This window comes from Phasianus colchicus, chromosome 28, assembly GCF_987193195.1.
Source record: "Phasianus colchicus chromosome 28, bPhaCol1.hap1.1, whole genome shotgun sequence".
Lineage (NCBI taxonomy): Eukaryota > Metazoa > Chordata > Aves > Galliformes > Phasianidae > Phasianus > Phasianus colchicus.
In genome coordinates this window covers 1207289-1232494 of record NC_143463.1, presented here as the reverse complement: position 1 = coordinate 1232494, position 25206 = coordinate 1207289, and the positions used below count along the sequence as shown (strand labels likewise).

The window sequence follows — 25206 nt, the reverse complement described above, 5'->3', positions numbered from 1 at the left end:
CTAATGGGTTAAGGGGAGCAATTGTTTGAGGCAGGGATCTGGAAGAAACTTGGAGCTGCTCCTGTCCTGTCTACTGCAGGACCATCCACACTGATTAAGCTTTTATATCTCAGATCTCAAGCGCATTTTAGTCTGTGCCTGCAAGTGCTGTGTGCACGGGTGTTTCCATGTCCACATTAACTAAGGTATGCTACAGCCCCTTGGTGTGTTAGTATTAAGTTGTGCTCAGCTTATCTACAGCAGCGGGCTGCTTCTTCCAAATTATCATACATACATTCAAGGGTCAGGTAGACCCAGGCTTATATAATTTGCCTGGAATTGTGGTGCATTCATCACCACCAGGAAAGAGTAATGCAGGTTCAGAAATGTTTCTAAATAGTATATTCTACTTAAAAGAAAATTAATTAACACAGGGCTATTCCTGTCCTAAAAAAGGAGGTCAGACTAAATGATCACAAATGGTCCCTTTTGTCCTTGTAATATACACATACACAGAGTTGGGAACTGATGGAGAAGAGCATAATGCCAATGGTAATACCATGTGGAGAATACCAGAGAAAATGGGCCAAGTTAAATTTGGACAAATATATCATCAGAACAGCAGAAGTACTGCCACCCTGTTTTCCCATCTCAGAGAAGGCAGACTTAACCCTTGGTGGCACTGGACCAAGCCACGTGAGATATTAGTGAGGTTTTTTGACATCCTCCAGCTTGTACAGCTCAGTCATGTAGGATGTAATGTAATGTTGATGGAAAGCCATATAAGCTATTCCCCTGATGTAATGAAGTTGAGGCATTTTAGGATGTTAATACGGAGCATGGTATAGGAGATATGTGGCTGTGCTGCTTCACATCCTCAGAAACAAACCACACACAGAAGTAACGGTTGTGCCCACTACATTCTCTGGACTGCTACTCCTGCCAGGAAATATTGCTCACTGTTTTTGCATTGCTTGGCAGCACAACAGTTGCAGTCAGACAGTACAGTGCATGCTGCATGCAGCTCGGCAGCTTCCTCTCAGCCCAACAGCTGTTCAGTTTTGGTCTTCCTACCTCGTGGCTGTCCTATGGGATGCTGTTCCCCATACTAATTAAATCTTCCCCTCTGTGACTTCCCAGGTGCCAAGGACCCGCTCACACCCCTCAAGCCAGAGACCATCCCAGAGCAGTTGCTGCCAACCTAATAACCCATTTCCTTAGAGCCCAACTCTTATTTGGAAATTGGGTGAGATCCTCTTCCAAGCTGCTCCTGGCTGCCCCATCAGCACCCAGCTGTGTGGGCAGGGAGGCTGGGGAGCTGGGGAGGGGGAGCAGCTTCTTCAAGCCATCCTAGCAACAAATGCAAGCCCTGTGCTAATGTACAGTGAGGCAGCTGATGTCTGTTGGTAAATGGGAAGTGACCAGAAAGCATGAGAGCTGGAGAAGCTGTACAGCATGAAGTACAGCCAGGCATGGGCTGCAGAGGAAGGGTGGTGGAAGGAGGGAAGTGTAAGTGCAATCTGCTTATGGAAGAGAAGAAATAGAGAAAACAATTTTCAATAAGCAATGCCATGTGCACATTAAAACTGTGTCTGCATTGCACAAAGCACATTCCCAATTAATGGGCAAGACACTGAGTAGAGTTCAGTGTAAAAACACAGTAAGGGAAGTGGAACAAAGATCCTTAGGAAGAACTTGTTTATGACATGAAACCTGAATAAATCCTCTTTCAAATACACAAGGCAGAACTGCTAGACAATTTGTATTGCTGGGAGGAAAGCAAAGGGCTGAAAGGAAGAGTCAGAGGTGGGTTTGGGCAGAGAAGGGAATCTTGATGAATCCTTGCTTCTATTCCCCCCTATCGGTGGGGAGATTTGGGTGAGATTTTCATGAGAGCTGCATTTCTACCAACAAGGTAAAAATCTGATAGTGAAGCAATGCTCAAGTGGGAGCAGATTTGCGTGGGTCTGATTCCAAACAAAACATTTCTTTACTTTTCTGCTAGGACTTTTCTGCTCTTCATGTGTTGCAAGAGTTTAAATTTTGGCTTTTTGTTTCAAAATAGGGCAAAAATAAATGTTGAAATATTGGCTTTTCCCATAGGAAGGAAATGCCATTATTTGAGCAGCTCTGCTTAACACAAAGGAGATTCATTTGCAGAAACTCTACTAACTTGGAATGAAGGTCATGGCTGCATAATTGGACTCTGCTCCCTGGGCCAAGCGAGCAGCACAAGATATAAAATTAATCCCAACCCCCAAATTAAGGTTACTGTAACAAGGAGAACCAGACCACAGAATTGCAAAATCCAGCAGAGGAAGATTTGAGGGATTGCTTAACATATCAGAAAATCACATCTTTCCCTGTGGCAATTAGCAAGGGGAATATTAACACCTGGGTTTTTGCACTTGAGATTCGTGGCAGCATGCTTCCTAGTGTTCTTCTCAGCAGTTGGGAGAACCTGAGTGCTGTCAGGAGGCTGAAGTGATAAATGCTGACAGGTAGGTGGTGAACCTGTGGGCATAGCTTTCTGCTGGATGCTTTCCAACCCAGCACTGCAGCTGTTCCACTGGGCATGAATATCTGTTAGATGACCAGGAGCCCCTGTGCAGACTTTACTTCAAGAGTCCTTTGCCCAGATCCTCACTCTTTTAGGACTGAGGTCTCTTCAAGCTGAGCAGAGGCACAGGCTGAGGGCACGCATCAAGAGGATGCAAAACAAGCTGCCCTGCACCTATGGGGCATTTTTAGTCTACTTATGAGGTTAACACAAATCTTTTTGAAAGGCCCTTTGTGAAGGAACTCGAAGGGAGCTGATCTGGGAAAGTCCCGTGCAGCGTCAGGTTGCTGCATTTGTCCTGTTTTATAACTTGAAGGTGCCTGGGAGTTGCCACAGGTAAAAGTCAAAATGAAATGTGGATGAAAGTTGGTGAAAGAGAAGTTCTAAGGCACTCACCATCGTGTGTTCGTGGCTAAAGAAGGCACAGTGATATTAAATGGGGTTTAAGGAACTGGGTAGGAATGAGCACAGATTCTATGAGCCAAGCTGAGCTGCCGGCAGGGAAGGTGGAAACAGACAATTAACCACCATTAATCAACCATTTCGTGCAACTGCTGAGCTGGTCAAGTGCAGGGCAGCTCTGCCCCTCTCTGGGTAGTGCCAGAAATGCACTGTGCATGTGAGCAGCACTTTTGTGACTGCAGCCAATCACCCAGGCCTGCAGTGGGCAGCTAACAGCAAGATCAGGTGCAATCCTATAGGGACAGCTGCTGGATGAAAGCAGGAGCAAAAGCCATGAGCCACCTCCTCATCCCTCTGCTGCTGGAGTCTGTGCTACGTAACCAGAGGCATTTTGGAAGAAAATCAACTTACATTCCAATACATGCTATGTTGAAAGGGTGACTGACACTTTGCAGCTCACGGGGCTTGGGTTTCCAGTCCAGCTGATGCTCACATGAGCTGAGACCTCATTGAACTTGTGCAGCCTTTGTTGGAAAACCTGTGCCTGTTTCCTCCATTTACAGATGAGCCACTGAGTCATGTGCAGCAATTTGCCTGGTGCAGGCGGTGTGTCCTTGTCTCCTGATGCAGCAATGGCCTGTGTCCGTGCTGATTTGGCAGATGGAGAAAGGGATAGAAGTAGTCAGGCCTGCAGGCTCCAAATGGCCCATCCAGCAAAGCCCCTGCGGGTGAATGTCTGCCTGCTGCTGCAGAAAGCCCATGTGTGCTAGGAGATGTGACTTGAGGCTGAGGAGGGCTCTCCCCTTCCCAGTGAATCTGATGGGGACGGAGGGCTCAGGAGCATTTCAGCTCCATGAGCTGACACTGAGGATTTGATCTGCCCCTTGGTGGGGAATCGTGCTATGGAGCAAATTCTGGCTTGCAGCCAGACGCAGTGCATTGCTGCTGCTCTGCACTGGAGCTGGGTACGCAGCAAAGCCCCTGCTCTGGGGTCAGCTGGAACAGGGGGGTGTACCATCTCCCTGTGACCTGTGTGTCTGGTAGGAATAGGAACAGAGGTGCTGCTGTAACCTTGGCACTGGGGCTCGTATTTGGGAACTAATTTTTTCACTCTGCCCCAGCTGGCTGCGTGATGCTTACAACCTGACCTGGGTGTTAATGTAAATATTGAGATGCAGGGCTGCTACTGAAAGGAAGCACAGCAGGAACGGACATTTCACAGATCAGTGAACAAAGGCAGTGCCTCCTTCCTTGAAAGCAGAGTTTGGCTCCCTGACAGACCGTGTTGCTAACACATTTCCTTTGCACACTCAGTGAATGTGCTCTGCCTTGGGACTTGCCTAACCCACCACTGGGAAACTGCAGCTATTTGGCTGAGGCACAGGCACATGTCCATCCCCTTGGGCTGCTGTGGACAAACCACGTCGGTTTGTCTGGATCTCAGAGGTCCTGCTCACACGGACGGGGCTGGGAAGGATCTGCCTGCTCAGAGAGATGCAGGTCCTGCTGTTCCTGTACACAGCCACCCCACCCAGGCAGCAGGGGATGGGGATGGGGATGAGAGCTGGTTCATGGTGAACAGCTTGCCCTGCTCTCCATTACCGCTAACTTTCTTGTGTGAGGAGGGAGAAGAAAGTGCAGTGATAGTGTTCAACCCAGCACGGACTGTGTGCAACATCACACTGACAGGTGCTTCTGTCCTCTGGTCTCCTGCAATCATCGAAGATTTCTTCAGTCTCCTCCTCCATGCCACTCCCCCACCCCTACTGCCATGTATCCTGAGCATATTACAGTCTTCCTTTCCTCTCTCAGGAGGCATTGCTCAGAGCTCTCTGCTAACGCTGTACCTTTCAAAGGAGAAAATCCTACACCCTGCCTTTGAGCTTCGAGAATCAAGGAACAAAACAACTCAGAATAATCCCCCGAGGAGGAAAAGACCCACCGTCCTTCTGCCTGATCACTGACACTTGTTCCAGGTGAGCAGTTTTGTTGGGAAATCTGAATGCATGAATCAGAGCGATGCCCAGTCCGGTGATGGGACAGGGGCAGGAGGGTGCATGGAGGCTGCCTTGGGCACAGGTGTGGGGGGCAACAGCGACAGCTCTTGTCCCACGTTAGTAGAGGATACTGCCCACATGGGAATGCTCTAGAAGTGGGGCTGTGTTTGGGACAGGGTGCTGTAACGGTGGGCAGGTGAAGACAGCCAGCGTTGTCACGGGACATTGGTATGATTGAGGGCTATAGGAAGAAAAGCACTTGTCCTCCCAAGATTGGATTTAGGGCCCCAAACTGCAATTGATCACCACTGTCACTGTGCTCAGCGGGGATGGAATTCCTGCCCCATGCACATCCCCTTTGGTCCCCTCACACTGACAGCTGGGCACCCATGGCTGGGCCCGGGCAGATCTGCTCTCCTGCAGCGCCTGTTGCAGAGGGATGGGTTGGCTGGCAAGGATCTGGGAGATGAACACGGGCAAACCCCAGCGCTTCCCGAGTGCAAAGCCTTGCCAGGGGCTGCTATAGCAACTCAGCAATAGCTGAGCCCACCCCAATTGTGCTGGCGAATGGAAACCTTCAGCGTAGGCACTTTGGTGTCATTGCCTTCAGCGTGTGCTGCCCTTCTAAGGACAAGCAAGGGGCTGGGCTGCTAAGGCTCCAACTGGTGTAGGGATGAGGGTGACTCCAGCCCATGGTCCATGAGTCATCTCTGTCCTGTCCCACTCAGCACTGGGGGCAAAAAACAGTAACGGCACAGAGGCTGGATTCAGTGCTGCTGACAGCAGGGGGAATGGGACAGGAGGGGGCACCAGGCAGCCCCTGTGAAGTGCTAGTTCTTGTGCCTAACCCCTTCCCAGCCCCTCTCCTTCTGCAGAGATTCCCCTTCCTTCCTCTCCCTGTCGGTGTGCTTCCCTGCTACTCCCCAGGGAGACTTCCTGAAAATCCTACTGCTGTTGGCATTAAACACGATAGCAGAGTTTCCTTGGAGACGAGAGAAACAGCGGGCTCCAAAGTGCTGATTATTTCACGGTTTCTGGCTGGTTTTCAGTAATGAAATAGAAAGAAAAGAGTTGTGATAGCAGAGGGAAGAGGGAGCCCAGGGCAGCCTGTGTTGAGCAGGGCACTGACTCTGCTTTTCCAGTGCCACCTCTTTACAGCAAGGTTTCCTGAGCGTGCCCCAAGCAGCAGTGCAGCAGCGTGCACCGTGTCGAACTGCGCTGCTCTGGGAATGCGCTGCCCCTCTTCCCAGGCCCCTGGAGGCCAAAAAACTTGAGAGAGAACTTTACTGTGGGCAGTTCTAATTTGGCTGACTTCTGCCAGTCCCGGGAGTAAAACTGGCTAATTAGATTAACCCTTCTATATTATTCTACATCACCGTTAGCAGCAGGGGGACAACAATGTGAGTATCAATGTTTGGATCATTCTCTCCTGCCCATTTGTCCCAAGATGACAGAACTTCAGCTTTGCTTTTACCATCCCCAACCCAGTCACCATGGCAGGAGTGGCCTACAGTGCCACATCCCAGTGGTGGTCAAAAGCTTGCTTGTCCTGGAGGAGCATCTCACAGAGGACCCACTAAACTGATAGCACCCATTCCTGCTGAGACACCTCTGGGGTCCCCACTCGGTCATTTCAATGAAGCAGCATTTTCTGGTTTATGTTTCAGACTGGTGTACGAGTGCTGAGCAGGGTTTAGAGGGTGAGAGAAGAGGAGTGGGGAACCAGGTCTAGTTCTGTGCCAATTATGCATATAGACCTGCTCCAGGACACTGCTGGGACAGTCCTGCTGAGCCTTGTCACACAGTGTGCCACTGCCCCTGGAGGAGCTCAAAGAAAGGGTAGATGTGGCATGAGTGACATGGTTTAGTGGGCATGGTGAAGATGGGGACTAGAGGATCTTAGTGGTCATTCCCAACCTTAATGATTCTATGAGTTGATGATTATGAGATGGAGGGACCGCAGAATGGCTGAGGTTGGCATGGACCTCTGGAGATCATCTTGCAAGCATCCCTGCTCAAAGCAGTGTCAACCAGAACTGGTTGCTCAGGACCATTGTTCAGGACATGTCCTGTCAGTTTTTGAACATCTCCAAGGACAGAGACCTCACAACCTCTCTGGGCAGCCTGCTCAGTGCTCAACCACTCTTACAGTGAAATGTTTCCTTATACACGAATTCTTGTATTTCAATTTGTGTCCATCGCATCTCTTCCGATCACTGAGCACTGATCAGGGTCTGGTCCGTCGACACACACTGTGCTGTTAGTTGCCTTGTTCCATCTGCACAGGGATCCTGAATTCCAGCTCCCCACCTCTCCACCACATCCCTGTGAGCCCAGCAAGAGTGCAGCCCTATCGCCTTACATGGATCTCTACTTCTACTCTTCATCCTGCAGTGCTGCGTCCATTCATGCAGAGGCACTTCAGAGGATTTCTCATTTGTGCTGTTCTCCCCAGAAAAGTGTGAGTTAGTGCCTTTGTCCCTTAGTGCCACGTGCACACATCTCTTCAATACCTCCAAGGAGGAGGACTCCACCACTTCCCTGCGCAGGCTGTTCCAACACCTGACCACCTTCTCCATTAAGTAAATCTTCCTAATGTCCACCCTAAACCTCCCCTGGTGCAACTTCAGGCTTTTTTCTCATATCCTATCTCTTGTTATCCAAGAAAAGACTGATGTCCTCCTTGCTGCAACCTCCTCTCAGTAATAAAATAAAAGTATTTTAAGAAACCATCCCTAGTGCAGAGCACTGAGGAACGCTGCTGGTGTCCAACCGACAACTGGATTGAACTCCATTCACTGTGGCTTTTTGAGTCCATCCAGTTCAATGCACCCCAGAATGTGGTTTGCCCTTGGCTGCCCAGGCCCACTGAGTTGAGTGTGTATCACCAGCACCTCCAGACCCCCTTCTGCTGAGCTGCAGAAGTTACTCGTCTCCCAGCCTGTACCCATGTCTGGCATTACTCATCCCAAGTGCAGAACCCAACCATTTCCTTTGTTGATTGTCAAGTCATTGCTAATCTCTCTGTGCTCCAATATATCCAAGGCTTCTTGTCCCTACACCTCCGAGTTTAGTATAATGGGAAAAACTGCATAGCATGCACTCCCCTCCTGCATCCAGATAATTGATAGAAATGGTGAATGCAGAACGGAGCCCTGGAAAACATCACTGTTGACCGTCTGCCAGCATGATGTAACCCCATGCACTATGACCGCTGGAGCTCTACCATTGCTCCAGTTCATCACCCAGCATAGTGTGAACTGTCCAACTCACAGCTGGACAATTTGTCCAGAAGGATGCTGTGAGGGATGGCACCAAAAACCCTACTGAAACCCAGAATGGTCACATCCATCACCTTCCCTTCATGCACCGTGACCTTACCCCAGAAGATCAGATCACTAAGGCAGGACATTCCCTTGATGAACCTGTGTTGACTATGTGGATAGCAGCTTTGTTCTTTGAACAAAATGATAAATGTCTTCCTTCCCTATTTTTTTACTTTCACCATCTTCTGACTGCTGGCCTTAAAATGGTCAACATTCCACTGGTTAAGACAAACCTCATTGCCAGGAACCAGGCATTAGTTTTGCAACACTGGGGTTTCTTACAAAATATCCTGTGCTCCCTCATCTAGCCTTGAAGTTACCTCCACAACTGCTCTCTTGAATATCTCAGTTCTGGCAGAGCAGAGGCTGAAGAAGCAGTCATGATTAGGAAAGCCTTCACCAAGAAAGCAAAGCTACCTTTTTCCTTCCGGGAAGGAAAATCCATCCCATTGCAGACTGCTTATCTGCAAGAAGTGTGTTTTGACGACTTACTGCAGCAGCTGGAGGACTTCCAGCTGATGCAATAGAGAATATTTACACAATTTCAGGCTGGCGATGCAGTGGGAATGTGCTGTAGAGAGGGCTGCTGGATTGCAAAATGTACAGATGGAGAAAGGCAGCTAGACAGCAAGAGGGTGGGGACATCACAGAGCGGGTGCTCCTTTTGTGCGATGAGCATTGCTCTGAGAAGGCTGCTGAGCATATGGTGGAGCATGGCATCCTAGTGATTCATCCTGAACTTTCCTGCATCAAAATAGAAATTTTGTTTTCTTTACATGAAAATACTTTTTTCCTGGTACGTGTGGATAGGGAGACATCTGGAGAACAAAGCAGGTGAGTCCCTCTGCAGGGTGGGTGCTGCTCCCACCTTCCCTGTTTGGGAACCCTTCTCATTGCTGTGATGTGGTCTAAGGAAGGCGAGGTCTGGAGGAGAGCTCAGTCTGCATTCTCCTCGATCAGTGCGGGTCTCCTCAGGTTGCTGTGGCAGATGGGAAGCCTGTTTTGCATCAAGCAAGCCGTAGTGGTACAGCAGATTCCATTCACTGAGAAATGGAAGCAGTGCATACCAAGTGCCCTTTGCCTTCCTGAGGCGTGCAGGGTGCTTGGTGAGCAGTGAGCAGTTTGGGAGCAAGAAAGCCTCAAAGGATCTACCCGTTATTTGTTAATTCACTTTGCAGGAGTTTGTTTGCAGGAAGTCAGACTGCATCCCTCCAGCAGACACGTTTCTCACCATGAGGGCAGGAAGCTCTGGGACAGGCTGCTGGAAATCCTGCAGATACATTTGATCCTCTTTGGCTCAGGGAAGGAATTGTTCAGTGAGTTTGTGACAGCAAGGGGTGAAGTGTGAGAGGTGATGCTGGTGAGGTCGGACAGGAGGACACGAGATGTGTGAAAGCCCTTCTGGGGCACAGGGACCATTTCTTAGTGTGCCATGAAGTCGCAAACATTCTTGTGTGGCCGGAGGCTGGATGCTTAAAGCCTTCTTTCTAGAGGTGGCTGGATTTTAGGGAAGCAAAGGGACATCTGGAGGGACTTTTAGAAGCATCGATGCATCTCCTGCATCTCTCAATTCTTAAGTATATTTAAAAATCTACTTCTCAGTAGCAACTCAGATAAAGATGGAAACATCTATTTAATCATTAAAATAAAATAAAAAAGAAGTCCAAATAAATCAAGCTGTACCATGAAGCATTGGTTTAATGCCTTGATTTCATGGTAGGTATTTGTTTGGTCCAAACCAGAGGTGGTGTGCACTTCATGAGGAATAGGATCTCAGTGCCTGGGGGTTTCTTTGACTTATATTCAGGATTGCAAATGGAGAGGCTGTCATTTGCATTGCTCCACTGAAGAAAGGCCTCTCAGCAGCTGCTGAAGTGCTGAAGTGCCCCTTGGGTTCCCGTATCCATCCAGTCTTATATTTTCTTCGCAAACCCTTGGGAACAAGAGTCATTTTCAGCTCCTTTCCCTCCTGTGCTCCTCCCCGGCCAGCGCAGGCAGAGCAGCGTGCAGGGTCCAACCATGAGCGAGCAGAGCCACGTCAACAGCCTGTTCCTCAACGAGGACGCAGCCAAACGGCTCCACGCCGAGGGCCGGGTGCAGCGCCTGCGGCAGGCTGTGCAGAAGCGGGCAGCGCGGGCCAAGAAGAGGATGAGCAGCATCACTGCTGACAGCGCCAAGAGCTTCTTCCGCAGAAACGCCTTTGTCCTCTTCACCATCGCCGCGGTCTTGCTCGGTATGGGGCAGCGTTGGGCACTGGGCGTAAGCGTGGGGGAAAGTCTGTTTATCCCGTAATGGTTTTGTTTTATTGTAATGGTTTGGCCGGGGGAGATGAGCTGAAGGGGCCCTGTGTCTGTTGCTGCTCTCGTAAGAGTGAGCACTTTGGTGGCAGTGGTCTTGCAGGGAACAGCCCAGCGCAGCAGCAGGAGGTGGTGGTTCAGCACAAGGCTGCCATGCATGTACATACACAGAGGTGAGAGCAGGCAGAGAAAACTGGAGCGCAGCATTACCGAAAAGAAAGAGCATTACACTCCTCTGGGGAGGGGAGGTGCAGAAGGGAGAAGAGGAAGAGGGAAGCCACGCTGTAGGATGGAGTGAGGGCAGGTCACCGGCTCACTGTGACCCCTGTCCATTTTCATCCTTTGTTGACCCACAGGGATCATCCTGGCCTTTTCCCTCCGGCCCTACCAGCTGACCTACCGCCAGATCAAGTACTTCTCCTTCCCAGGAGAGCTGCTGATGCGCATGCTCCAGATGCTGGTTCTTCCCCTCATTGTCTCTAGCTTGATTACAGGTGAGAAGAGCTTTCTGGTGCTTTCAGCCAAGGCAATACTCAGCAAAATCTGATGCTGGCTGTTGCTGGAGTTCCCCTTTGTGCCCTGCCTGCAGGTGCTCAGATAAACAGGGCTAATAATGACAAGCCTGAACCTTCAGCTGTAGTGACCGTGGTTTACACTCATACCCCTGCTGGTTCAACAGTGGTGAAGAGAAGCAGAAGTCTTTGTGCTTTCTCAGAAGGCTGGGGAGGGCACAGTGTAGTCTTCCAATGCCCAACAGTTGAGCACTAAGAAGGGTTTACCTGTTCCAGGTATCCCTACTTGTGCAGGGGGGTTGGACAAAATGACTTCCAACCCTAACTTTAACTATGATTCTGTGATTTCATTCAGATTAACCTTGGATGTCAAAGTTTGTTGTCCAAGTGTGATTCAGATCTCCACTAGCCTAAATGAGGTTAATTTGTGCCAATCCAAGATTCAGAGTTGATTCTCAGCTGGAGCACCTGCCTCATCCAGGTCCTGGTAGAAGACAGCCCAGCCAGCCGACCCTTCAGAGGGCAGAAGGGGCTGCAATGCAATTCATTCTGTGAAACATCCCACCAGTAGGGAATTAAAGTCCCATTGTCCTGGGGCAGCATTATTTCCCTTCTGAGAGCTTTAGGAGGAAGTTGCTATATTCCCAAATTCAGCTTAAATTTATAAATGTTCTACATTTTCATAAGCTTAAGCAACTTCCTCCTGTATCCACATCACCCTGGAGCTCCAAAGTCTGCCCCTTGCACTTCCTAGAGACCCAACTCCCCATCCCTGTCCCCTGCATGCTTTGAAACTTCCTCTAAGATAACAGACTTGCTTACCTTGTCTGTCTGCCTGACTCCCCAGGAATGGCCTCCCTGGATGGCAGAGCCTCAGGGAAGATGGGTATGCGAGCTGTGGTCTACTACATGGTGACCACAATCATAGCAGTCTTCATTGGCATCCTCATGGTGATCATCATCCACCCAGGGAAAGGATCTAAGGACAAGCTTCACCGAGAAGGCAGAATTGAGCAGGTGCAGACCACAGATGCCTTCATGGACTTGGTGAGGTACGTGGACCAGTTAGCCACATGTCAGTCCATATCAGTGAGAGCAGACTCCTCCACTGAACATCCCTTTGAAATGCCACAGCTTTAGGTATATAGTCAGGAAAAGAGGTCTTTGCTGAATCTTTCTCAACGTGCTACTTTTAGCTCAGTCAGGGGGGCCTCTCAGCTTCCTGCAGAGCTGCAGCTTTTGTCCCATGCTTGAGGGAATGGGCATTTTTTAGCCTGGGAAAAATTGGGGTGATCTATTTGCAGTCTTCTGCTGCCTGGAGGGGAGTTGAAGAGAATATGGAACCAGATTTTTCTGAGAGGTACACAGGGAAAGGCCAAGAGTGAGCTGGAACAAGCAAAATTCTGATAGAGCAGAGGGAATAAACTGTTCCCCACAGGTAGCGTAGGCTGGGTACTGGGAGCCAAGGAGATGGAGGAGTCTCTGTCCTTGAAGAAACTCAAAGCTCTGCTGAGCAGCCTGAAGAAATCTAGCATTGAATGAGGCCACCAGCAGTCATTTTTCAGTGATTTCTATGACGTAGAATAATGGTGATCAAAATCAGTATTTAAGAGTGAGGTTGGGCCAACACTTCTTGGTTTGACTACATTTGAAGCCAGGCTTGGAGGACTGCAAGGTGGTTACCCAGCTTTGTCACTCTGAGATACAATGCTTGGTCTGCAGCCCTGGAGTCCTGCCCTTCAGTTAGGAGTCAATGTGTTGCTTTGACAAGATCAGTTTAATCCAAAGGCTATCAGACTGAGAGATGGGACTGAGACCTGACGAGTGCACAAGATCCAGTTTCACTTCTCCATTGGAATTCATGAGATGTGTTATGTCTAACATTGTTTCATTTCTTGCTCATTTTACTTAAGAGCCTCTCCTGTTTGGGAAGAAAAGGAGCACCTCACAGTACAGTATTTGCACAAAATAATCGGAAAGGATTGGAAAACAGTCAGAACAGTCAGATTGAAAAATAGTCGTAAGGGAAACATGGGAAGCAGGATTAGCAATGACCATATGCAGTTCAGAGATCCACGTAGCAAAGACCACCCCAAGTATCCAGCAAATTGAAGAAATGATACCCAATATATTGTCTGACCCCCCATTGTCATGACCTTCCGCAGCCAACTATGGCATGAAGCTTCATTTCTGAGGCACAGGATAACAGAGATCAAATGAGTGCTGTAGAGATGAGGCTGAGAACATGGCAATATGGTACTTCTTCAAGATTCAGTGAGTTCTGATGATGCTTTTGCAATGAACCCATGTCCCAGTGAAAATCTCCAGCCAGTGCCACCATCCAGGAGCCAAGTGACTGGTCATGATGTCTAAGCACTGACTTTGCAGAATGGGAAACCAGTCAGAAGACACCCAGGAGAAATGAGGCTGGCTGCTGGATGCTCTTGGTTCAGCTGAGAATGATAGGATGGAGTCAAGAAAGAAACCATTCAGATTGAGCTTCATGCTTTGTGAGGATAGGCTGAGAGAGCTGACCAGCCAAGGGACGATCTAATAGCAGCAAACAGCTATAAAGATGACAGAGCCAAACTCCTCTCTGAAATGGCAGAAATCTTGACAAAATGTGCAAACCAGGAATATTGGCTTTGGGGGGACAGTGGTACATTAGAGTATCTTTTTGCCCAGGACTATGGTGCAGCCGTAGGGCAGCTTGGCACAGATGTGGCAGATCTCTGTCCTTGGGAGTTTTCAAGGCTTGGCTAGACAGAGCCAGAGCCAAATGTAGTGTTTGCAATGATTCAAGGTGAACCTCCTGAGGGCCCTTCCAACTGCTCCTGCAATCTGTGATTTGTGCTTAATAAGCCAGAAAGATGGAAAGGATCGTTTCTGAGGCATACCTGCAAGTAACTTCATTGCTCACCCTGCTTTGACTTCTTAGAATTTTGTATTCATGTGCAGAAAGATCATCTAGATCCAGATCAGCTCCAGATCTTCAGCCAGACAGAAAGAGCCAATCTGCTCCATAGGCTGGCATTGTGGCTGTTGAGAGAAACAATACTGCTCTCAGACAGAGGCCTTGGCCATGAAGCCCACATTTGCTGGGAAGTCAGACAGGACAATAACTCTTTTCTTGTTTTATCTGCAGGAACATGTTCCCACCCAACCTGGTGGAAGCCTGCTTCAAACAGGTATGAGATCCCACCCGACCTATGGACTGCCTTTGTGCACTGTGCAGTAGAATATATTCCAGCACTCAAGGAGGCACTGTAGTCAGTCTGTATTGTAGCATCCCCCAAGCAAGTGACCATGAGCCTTTATCCTGCAGTTAAATGGTCCTGTGTCAGTCCTGGATTACCAAAGAAAGAAGTTGTTCATTTCATGTTGGTATCTCTCACTGCAAAGAGAAATGTTGCATGTGGATTAAATAATCTCCTTTTTAGAGTTGTAAAGATTAGAAGATATAGGAGGTAACTGCAGTGCAAAGAACTGGTAAAGGATTAGATGCAAGTGAACAACTTTGGGGGATCTGTCTGTTTAGCCCATCAAGTAAAGAGCACCTGACTTGCAAGATTATAGACACATCCAAAGGAGAGAACAGTCCTGTCTTAAGACCAAAGAATAGATAGAGACTTAAAAGTAAGTGACTTAAAATGAGAACAAGAGTTCAAATGGAGAATTTGATGCAGATTTCAACATTGAAACAAACTACCTCGGGCAGAATGGAATTCTGTCTTTTAAAATTGAGATTAAAAAAAAAAGGGGGGGATGTTTTGGTCATACATGAGTCAGTAGATGGCATCTAGATGAAGTTCTCTAGGTGCTCCAGTGCTCTCTTTTGACCTTAGGCTCTGTGAACTTTTCAGCCAAAGCATTAAAACTGGGAGTTTGAGAACGTGCGTGGCGAGTGTCCCACTGAGGGCGGTGAGAACTTGCAGTTCTCTCTGTTCTTCGGGCAGGGATACAGCAGCCTGGCATGTTGTCCTGAGCTCCTGAGCGAGGGCCGGGGAGTGCATCTGACAATCTCTGTCGTTTCAGTACAAGACGCAGTACAGCACCAGAGTCTTCACCAGAACCGTCCTCCACAGCAGCAATCTCACAGCAAGCATGGCAACCACTCAGCTCCCTGCGCCTGAGAACTCCACCGGCATCCTGGAGAATGTCACACATGCCCTGGGGACCATCTCCGAGGTGCTGACCTTTGAAGAAGTCATTCCCATCCCGGGCTCAGCCAATGGGGTGAACGCACTGGGGCTGGTAGTGTTCTCCATGTGCTTCGGTTTGGTGATCGGCAGCATGAAGCAGAAGGGACGGGCCCTGCGGGAGTTCTTTAACTGCCTCAACGAAGCCATCATGAGGCTGGTGGCCATTATCATCTGGTGAGGAGCACGGCCGGTTGGAGCAGGAGGTCTGCAGGTGCAGTTTCCGCTGACCTGATGAGAAATGGAGTAGCTTTAAGGATGACATGCGTAGGAAAAGTAGATGGGCACAGCTCTCCTTTGGCTCCATCAGGCTGGAGGGAAAAGTCTGGATGGGATATTTGTTCACATTTCATTTCCTGTTGCTCTTTGTTTGTTTGTTTTGTTTTTACTGTAGAAATATCAGGTACACCAGGACTTGCTTTCCCCGAGGCTGCTGGAAACATCCTTGGAAGACCAGAAAGCTGAAGTGGAAGATCTCTTAGCCTTACCAGCAGGGGTAGGGCGTGAGGCTTTCCCACAGAAAGCTTTCCTTCCAGCTGTGTTCCAGGAGCCTGAGCTAGCTGAATCACAGTCACTTCTGCCAGTTTCCTGCCCCTCAGGGCAGCACTCCCATGCCTGAGCTCTGAAAGCTGAACTGGGTTGACAGGATCAACTCCAAGTTACTGCCTTTCAGCTGGAGGTCTCCCAGATCCCACCTCCTCCAGATCTCAGCTTCTTGTTGCTTCTTATGCCTGCACTACATGGTCCAGACAAGGAAGGCATTGCTGCAAAAAGTCTTCTTAGTAAGCAGGATTTTACCAAATCTTGTTATGTTAAGCTCCTTACCTGTCTGTGGCTCAAGCTCTGAATGGGAGCTTGTTGGAGAGATATTGGACTGGCAGAACATGTGGAAATGCCTGACAAGGAAGGATCTGTCAGCTCCACGTCTTCTCCCCCATTCTCAATCACTCCAGCTTTCTTTCCCTGGTGTCCCAGTGGCAGTCTGGTATTGCAGAGAAACATCCTAGGCACAGGAGATGGCCTTACACAGACAGAGATAGAGGGCAAAAGCAACCTTAAGCTCACAGCAGAGCCATGCACTGCCTGGGAGCCCCAGCCCCTCTGGCATCTTTTCCTCCATGGATGAGCCAGAATCTGGAGCCTTGCTTTCCTAAGGGGAGATAAGAGTTGCTCAAGGGAAAGGAGAGCAGAGTGGAAGAAGAGGACCTGCACACTCTTTATTCTCAGAGGCCATTTGACGCTGCTTCAACTGCCTCAAAAGGCAGAATGCTGATGGGTTGGATGCTGGTTATGCTTAGGAAATGGCCTGTGGAAATATATTAGCTAATGTTTGAAGACATCCCTTGCCTCACCAAAACATTGGTGCAGGAGGCAGGACTGTGTCCCCAGCGCACCTTATTGGAGCCACAGCCTGCAGAGCATCTCCCAGGAGCTGCTTTGTCCTGGGGAGATCTGGTCACTACCTGCATCCAAGAATGTCTTCCAAGAAAAAGGTCAGAGGAAATGAAATATTTGTGAAATCCTTTCCTGAAACTTTTCCAAACCTTCCAGGCTAAGTTGGAGTTTGGCATGTGGACCTCTGAGCTTTGTGCATGAGTTGCATGTGAGCTCCTGAGCTGTAGAGGCCAAGCCCTGAGAGGGGTGGCCACGGAGCTGGGATTTCCTTCAGTCCAATCATTTGTTCATGTTTAGTTCAGTGCCCATGATAATTCCCTTGCCTGTGTTATGGCTTCCTTCCCACGGAGCCTCTGCTGCTCATGAGATGCACTGCTGGGGGAAAAAGCTAGAAGAAATGGGAAGGGTAGCAGCATGCCTCAAAAAGAGGTTGCACATAAACCACGGCTGCCTTCACAGATTGTTGTGCCAGTCCTCAGCACACCAGCTGTGGGTGCTCTGTATGTTCCTCTTCCCTGCACGAGAACCTCTAAAGATAACAAGGCATATTGCTAGGCACACAGGACACTTGCTTTTACTCCCATTTCCTTCTTACTTCCGTAACTGTGTCTCTCAGTGAAAAAGATCCCCACAGCCCAAGCTCTGTTAGGAAAGGAAGGGACCATGAGGGCTTCTTATAACCCCCCAGCAATGCCACGAGCAATGTTGAGGAGAGAGATAGGAACCTGGAAGGAGGAAGAAACCTCTACCAGTGCCCAAGCTGTGCACTCAGCTGGTTTTTGACTGAGATCTCTCCACATTGCCAGAAAAGAAACCAACAGTACAGTCCACCAACCAACACGCTCCTGGTGTGCTGGCTTACAGAAGATGTGCCAAGAAAGCATGCATTGAAGCAGGTATGGCTGTGGGGATATCAGTTCTGAGCACTGTCCATGTGTTTCATCCACAGGTACGCCCCAGTTGGGATCATGTTTCTAATTGCTGGCAAAATCCTGGAGATGGATGACCTGGCAGTGATGGGGGGCCAGCTGGGGATGTACACCCTCACTGTCATCGTCGGGCTCCTCATTCATGCCCTCTGCATCCTGCCACTGCTCTACTTCATCGTCACCCACAGGAACCCCTGGGTATTCATTGCAGGGCTTCTGCAGGCCCTCATCACAGCCCTGGGCACCTCCTCAAGGTACTGTGGCTACATCGCCTCGGGGAGAAGTGAGGTTGGAGATGGTGTGGATATTGCAGGGCTGCTGCTCAGTGCTTTGGTTGCCCTCAGTGCAGCACTCAGGTCTCACCATTTCAGGCACTAACAGCATTTTGCATTGGTCCAGACAACTCATTTCAGAGCAGAAAGATTCCCAGTTCCCTGCCCGGGAGACCTTATCGTGTGCTCCTCTCTACCCATCAGCTCACAACCCGCAGTCCTCACAAACACGGTGGTGACTGTGCTTGCAGCCCTGAAACACTCAGCTCAGGACACAAATCAAACCCCACAGAATCCCAGCATTATTTCCCGTGCACGCACCTCCACATATATATGCTCACATGCATTTGCACACTTCTTTTTTCCAGGCACACGCGTTGTATGCAGCTGGTGTCAAACTGCCAGGAGTGTCCTCAGTCACTCACACAACCAAAGCAATGGATTGTGGGGTGCTGTTGTATCAGTTTCTCCTACATGCATTTTCACACTGAAACACAAAAGATACACTCATGTATTCTTTTCTTATGTACTAAGTTGGGGAGGGGAAAGGACATGATTTTTTTAAGAGCTGGAAAAGAAGTTTTGGACTTGAGGCTCCATTCTGTGCACCCAGAATCCCCCAAATCCTCTTCTTTTGGTGTTACACCAGCACCACCAGCACCACACAGCCCCTGCCCATCCCCCTGAGGAAAGCTGTGTCTGAACGGGCAATGCAGCGTGCACCATACTGAGGAACCCTTGCTTAGACTGTTCTTTCTCCTAGCAGCATCTGGCCTCTGGCTCACATGGCAGGGTGAGAAACAGGTGGGTAAGGTGACAACCCAGGCAGCAGTTTGGTCCCCCTGGCACAGCCAGCACATACCTGATTTGTGGTGTTTTCTAAATTCCTTTTAGCTCAGCGACTCTGCCCATCACCTTCAGGTGCCTGGAAGAAAACAACGGCGTGGACAGGCGCATCACGAGGTTTGTTCTGCCCGTGGGAGCTACCATTAACATGGATGGCACCGCTCTGTACGAGGCCCTCGCTGCCATCTTCATTGCACAAGTCAACAACTACGAGCTCGACTTTGGGCAGATCATCACAATAAGGTGACTTTTGAAAGGGCTAGGGGGTTTTGGGAGGGATCCCATAGCCAGCCCTTGGGTAAGCCTGTTTTGTTGGCTTGCCTGAGAAGTTTTCAGGTTCCTTTTTCATTCAGAAGTATGGAAAAGGAAGGGGAAACTTCCAGGAATGGAAGCTAATAGGGCTTGAATGCCATGTCTTCAAGACCCCCTTGAGACCTTACTGCATTCCCAAGTTGGGGCCAACCCTTGGGCAGAGCTGCTGTGTGCACTCTGCTATGGATGGTGCTGGCAGGACATGCTGGGTTCAGTCTGACGCCCCACATGTCACCTTCCTTCTCTGTGACCAGGGCAGAAAGGCTGCCAAGATGGTTTGTAGACAGTGTGCTGAGACTCTTCCTGATGCTTCTGCAAACATGACTGCCTGTATTCTTCCTTCTGCTGAGAGATGTGCTTTGCTTTCCCTCCAGCATCACCGCCACGGCAGCCAGCATTGGTGCTGCAGGCATTCCCCAGGCAGGGCTGGTGACCATGGTTATAGTGCTGACGTCGGTGGGGCTGCCAACTGAAGACATTACGCTGATCATCGCTGTGGACTGGTTCCTGTGAGTTCTCTGCTCAGCAGCACGCCCTGCCCTGTGCTCCCTGTGTCTGCACTCCCAGTGTCTCTGCTACAAGCAGACTCCATGATATGTATCAAGAAGCCTTTGCACAGAAGCCCTCTCTGTTCATTCATCTTCGCCATATACTTCAGAGACCCAATGCATCAGAATTCACTTACAGATCAGCTTGGTGACCAAGCAAGATGTCCTTAGTTTGCTTTATCTTACTAGATAACTATTGGAAATTATCTCCAGATCTACAGGGATAGGTTGTGTCAGTAACACAAAAATTCACACTGCTGAGTGATGGTGGCTCTGTGCTACCAAACAAGGACAGTGGGATGGGATATGATGGGATGGGATGGGATGGGATATGATGGGATGGGATGGGATATGATGGGATGGGATGGGATGGGATGGGATGGGATGGGATGGGATGGGATGGAAGGGACTGGCCGGACAAACCTGAGCATCTAACCAGCCACACATTGCCACTTCTATCCCTTTTCAACTTTGGGACAAGTGATTTCACAGGAGCACCCTCAGGAATAAGATTGAAAAAAGTTCTGTCTTCTTAAACAACAAAATCCTAACTCAGGGATACACTGGCAGTGTTTCCTCTGTTCTTCTGTCTTGTGTATTGCTGGTTTGTAGCCAAAGCAGCCCGAGTCTGCTCCCAGCCACAGCTGAACAGTGGGAAACAGTCTGGTCCAACACTTCCATTCATTCTGGGAGAGGTGCATAAGATCAGAACTGGCTGGAAAAGGTCACACCTCCAAAGATACTGAGTTATCTGTTGCACTTACCCAGAAAGATTGCTTTCAATGAGGTACGAAAGTCCTACTGCTGTTGTAAATGCTGCAGGACATTTTGGTTTGCTGGACTGATGACAGGTTTTCAATATTCAGGCTTACATACCAGGTTTTCTTGAAATGTTCTTCATCCCCTTAGCTGATAGTGAGAAGTTACATATCACTTTTCTCTCTAATTTTTCAGAGACCGCCTTAGAACAACCACCAACGTCCTGGGGGACTCTCTGGGTGCTGGCATTGTGGAGCATCTCTCCAGGCAGGAGCTGGATGCGCAGGAATGCGAACTTGGTAATTCTGGGATAGAGGAGAAAGAGCAGCCCTGCCAGCGGGTCTGCACACACAGCGACAGCCTCAGGCACCCCAGCAGGGAGACAGCACTGTGAAGTCAGGCAGCATCACACACTCATGCTGTATAAAGCCAAGACTTGAAGCAGAAGTCTTGGAGGACAAAGAGGAGGACAGAACATGACAGACTTTCCAACATCTACACTGTTCTCCTCCCCCACATGCAGTCTCCCTTGATCCCTTTTACCCCCCATCTCTTTCCGGCTGACTTTAAAGAGGAGAAAATTAAACGGCAAAGAAACTTTTGTTCCATGAAAGCCTGATTTAGTCATTCTTCCTGGAGTTCAAGAGCTAGACCTGAGTAAATAAGGCGCAGTGGATGAGCTGGACCAGGAGCTCCCTCCATTCTGAGCTGAAGTTGAAGCATAGTTAATTGACAAGGTGGGTCAGTGACACCCCCAGCTGCGGACTGGCACCAGGATATTGGCATGATGACTATTGCTAATCCTGCAGATGCAGAGTAGCAAAGCCTTCACTTGGTCAGTGGCTTCCCTTCAAGATTTTGGCAGCTTTGGGATCTCTGGTGGGCACCAGCGCTCCACTTCAACTCTTCACTGACCAGTGCTTGTGAAAAAACAGTGTTCTGCTTGTGTACAGTCCCAGCTTTGCACAGTAACACCACCAATGCCTCCTGAAGTCTTCTCACCCCTCTGGCAATCCTTCTGGTATTGAGGTTTCCTATCTTTCGAAGAAGATGGGACCTCAGGGTAGGGACAGGGCTGTGCTGGTTGGTAGCACAGAGGTCAGAATGGCTTTCCATTCATGGAAGCAGCGAATTATGAAAGTAGCAAACAAATAATGGAATGGATCCACTGTCCAGCCTTTGAGCCAGTTTTCCACTCAGCCAAGCTCTGCCAAACAGTTCACTTTGTTTCTTTCTAAAAATCTGTTCTCCTCTTAGTGAAAGCAGAAGGGGAATTGCAAAGCTTAAGAGCAGCGTGCCTCCCTGAGCAGCTGCTGCTGCCTGCATGCCAGGGCTGCTCTGTGCCAGCTGTTTCTCAGCTCAGAGGCAGGGACAAAATGACAGAGCTGTCCTGTGCTCTCTTTGCGTTAATCACCTTCATCCATGCTACAGTACCAGAGGGAGAATGCTGCTGCCTTGGGCTTTTCTCACACTTAGGGCTTAAACTATGCTATCAAAGCTGGTCGGACTGTGCCTGCAGCATTTGCTGCTAAAGCAAGAGAAAAGTGACGGTCTGTTTCTTGCTAATTTTTATAAGCTTTGATTTTGGAGTCCAATTTTTGAGGCAAAACTGAACCCTCCAGGCAGAAGGCTGGAACACGTGGTGTGCAGCACTGTTTGTTACTCTCCACATTCAAGTAAAGGATTATGAATGTTCTGAACATCCGAGCAGCTCCTCGGGCAGCAATTCTGGGAGAATAGCCGCAGTTACAGAAGTGCATCATCTGGAAGTGTCTGAAATGCTGAAAGGCAGCAAAATCCAAAAGCTGAAATCCAGCTGCCCAAAAACTTGGCTGTAATGCTGTTTCTACTCAGAAATAGAGAAGTTTCTATGGTTTTCAGTATATATTGGGAAAAAAAATCAGTCTTTTATAAGACTTATGGAAAATTGGACAGGAAAAGACCCCCAGAACCCAGGCAGGAGGAGTGCAGACAATCCCAACAGGCCCTCTCTGAGCAATGCTGATCTCCAGGTTATACGTCCCAGTGCATTTTTTCCTCCCTGACATAAACCTCTCCTTGTCACAGTGTAAGAACGTTGTTTCTCATCCTGACTTGGCGAGTGGGATAAGAAATCATTATCTTCCTCCTCCTCTTTGCATGAATGCAATTATAATGTCTGCTCTTCTGCTTTCTAGACTAAACAGAGCCAGTTCTTTCAGTATGCCCTCTCAGGTAGAAATTTCTCACAGTCCCATCCTCTGGACTTTTCCCTCTCTGTTCCACACCTTTCTCCAAGTGGATTCAGGACAGCTGGACAGAACGATCCACCTGAAGATCTATTAGCACAGAGGAAAGAACATTTCATGCACACTGAGATAGAGACCTTAGCTTCAGCTTAGCGCAGGTAACAGCACACTGCTCAGGGGAGCTGCTCACAGCTGCAACAAATTCATGTCTGCTCAGCTTATCTTAACTCCCAGTGAGGTATCCTAGTGAGATTAGACCTGAACTTTGATGAGATGGCTGTATCTAAAGGCTGGATCTTAACCTAAGAGTTTTAGGTTGTGTTAACTTGCATCTACAGTGAGCTAAGACAGCTCTGACTTAGCACTGACACAGCTCAGCTGACATGAGTCCAACCATGTGTCCAGCAGAAACAACAGACCTTATGAAATCCAACAGTGCATGGTGATTTCACAGCAGCATGATAGCATTGCCTCCACCCCACTGGTGATCCACGATAATTCCTACACCATTTTAAGCAGAACTGCTGCCTAGCCAGTAATTTCCCAGCCTGTGTTTGTGCAGTTGATTATTGTTACCTAAATACAGTAATTTCTATTTATCCTTATTAAATCACATCTTGCTTTTCTTTTTTTTTTTTGCAGATTATTTGTCCAACTTCTCAAGAAAGCATTGAATTCTACTCCTGAAGAGACTTCTTGTATATATATATATAAAGGGCAAACCAAGGGATGAATTTGAAGAAAAGGAGAGATGGTTGGATTGGACTCTAGCTCAAATGGGAATTAATTCTGGGAAGCCCATGGGTTATGCAGAGAGTCAAACTAGTTGATCATGAGTGTCCCTTCTGGCTTTATAATATATGCACATGCTTTCTGGTTTAGAGGTACTGCAAAGGGTCCTTCTGATTGTTTCCAAAAGCTATCAGAAAGGATCCTTATGATAACTTAACTAAACTCAGCAGGACTCTAACCTGTTTTCAGTTGCTGTTAGCAGATACGTAAGCATATCACAAAAGGGGCTCTCCATACTGCATTGCATTGGCATCATCTCAGTTGTTCCCACCAAGCAGCATGCTCCAAGCCTTGCCATGTGATTTCTTGCCTTCAACAAAAGATTAATGATCACAGATGAGTAGATGGCTCCTTTTCCAATCTTGCAAGCCAGTTTGCTGTGGGGAGTTTCAGAATTCAGCCAATATTTTTTTGCTATGGTGTCCACCTATGTTGTGGACCAATTTATGATCAGGATTATCCATTTGTTTACAATACCCAAACAGTACTGTCAGGAATTTGCTTATATATACACAAATATACCTATATACAGGTGTGTGTGTGTATATAAATGGGGTGCACGTGCACACGCACATATACACACACAATTATTCTGCTGCTGATCCAAGGACGGGCAATACTGAACCCTCACTCTATGAGGTTGCATACTTAATTTTGACACCCAGTTTGATTTGCAAAACTGTTCCCATTTCTAAAACAACAGAAACTGTTTTACATTACAGTAATGAATCTTCTAAAGCAAGGTTTATTTGGAAGGTGCTAATTGTGCTAATTGTGAGCTGTGGCTGCTCCCAGTGTGTGTATCCCAAGGTCTCAAGTCCCCATGCTGTCCAGCTTTGCAAGGAGGCAAGCTTTCAAGTGCTCAGCCAGGCATACAGAAGTGTTTGTACTCCTTCCAAGCCCAAACTCCGACCTCGTACCAACTCAGCCTTCAGAACTGCGTAACTGAAAATATTAAATCATTTTATCAGCTGTCTTCTTAAGTTATCAGCTATTTGGGAATGCATGCGGTCTTTTCTTTACTGTAGTACTGCTGCTTCTAGTTGCAGAAACACAGCAAGTTTCTTCTCTTGGCAAATAATTTATTCCTGATGATTGGGTGGGCAATATTTGGGCTGAAACAGGGAGCTGCCTCAATGCATACACCCGTGAGGAGCTCAGGACACATCCCTTCGAAGGGAATTTAAGAGAGAAAATATATGGAATACAGATTTTCACACATTGGGCCATGGATCACATCCATTACATGGTATGTGCACGTTGTTTCAGAAGCTGGATCTGCCCATGAAATCTGGAATCACGAAATCTTTTGCTCTCCCCAGGGGTGAAGGTGGTAACTGGAAATCACTGCTGCAGTGTTGTTGTCGCATTCGGGCAGTTTGACTGTGTTAATTCCCAAGGCCTTTCTTTTCATGCTGTGAGTTTCAGTGTTAATAAAGATAGTTTGCATATTTGAAAAATAAAGGGAATCCTTTTCCACAGTGCTCTTACATGATCTTTTTTTCCCCCCCCTACTCTTTTCCCTCAGAGCCATGACCCCACAAAGTCAGGGATGCCACGTTCAGCATCGTGTGTTACATGGCCTTATCTCCATGTCTCTGTGCCACAGGTCAAGTGCTAAATTCAGATTTTTACAAGGTCTTTCCCCAAAGCTTTTCCTTTGATGCTGTTTTCTGCATATGCCTGCTATGGCACAGCAGCACAGGGCTGGCTTACTTGCTGCATGTGCTGTGCACAAAACTTCTGCCTGGGAAATCTAGCCAAAGGTTTCTGAGGCTTAACAGTAATAAATTTATATTTCTCTCTGAAATGCTGCATTAGTGGCACGGTAATTGAGCAGTGCTTAGTTCCTT

The 25206-nt window shown here is 48.3% G+C and overlaps 1 protein-coding gene across 5 annotated transcripts in view; it reads left to right on the top strand.

Moving 5' to 3' along the window:
* LOC116236203 (excitatory amino acid transporter 4-like) overlaps positions 1 to 24833 on the top strand; it is a 28411-nt gene extending 3578 nt beyond the window's left edge. The window contains exons 1-11 of one of the 5 annotated variants that reach the window (XM_090125870.1): positions 8829 to 9098; positions 10259 to 10497; positions 10918 to 11055; positions 11921 to 12125; positions 14219 to 14261; positions 15109 to 15449; positions 17617 to 17850; positions 18763 to 18957; positions 19401 to 19535; positions 20529 to 20632; positions 23204 to 24833. In XM_090125870.1, the coding sequence (XP_089981996.1) occupies positions 8863 to 9098; positions 10259 to 10497; positions 10918 to 11055; positions 11921 to 12125; positions 14219 to 14261; positions 15109 to 15449; positions 17617 to 17850; positions 18763 to 18957; positions 19401 to 19535; positions 20529 to 20632; positions 23204 to 23235 (1902 nt within the window). In that variant the 5' untranslated portion in view covers positions 8829 to 8862 and the 3' untranslated portion in view covers positions 23236 to 24833. Of the gene's footprint in view, positions 1 to 4753; positions 4918 to 8807; positions 9099 to 10253; positions 10498 to 10917; positions 11056 to 11920; positions 12126 to 14218; positions 14262 to 15108; positions 15487 to 17616; positions 17851 to 18762; positions 18958 to 19400; positions 19536 to 20528; positions 21149 to 23203 lie in introns of those variants that run through there. The other 4 variants (XM_090125873.1, XM_090125872.1, XM_090125869.1 and 1 more) reach the window with 4 other exon arrangements.
* The last annotated feature ends 373 nt before the right edge of the window (positions 24834 to 25206 follow it).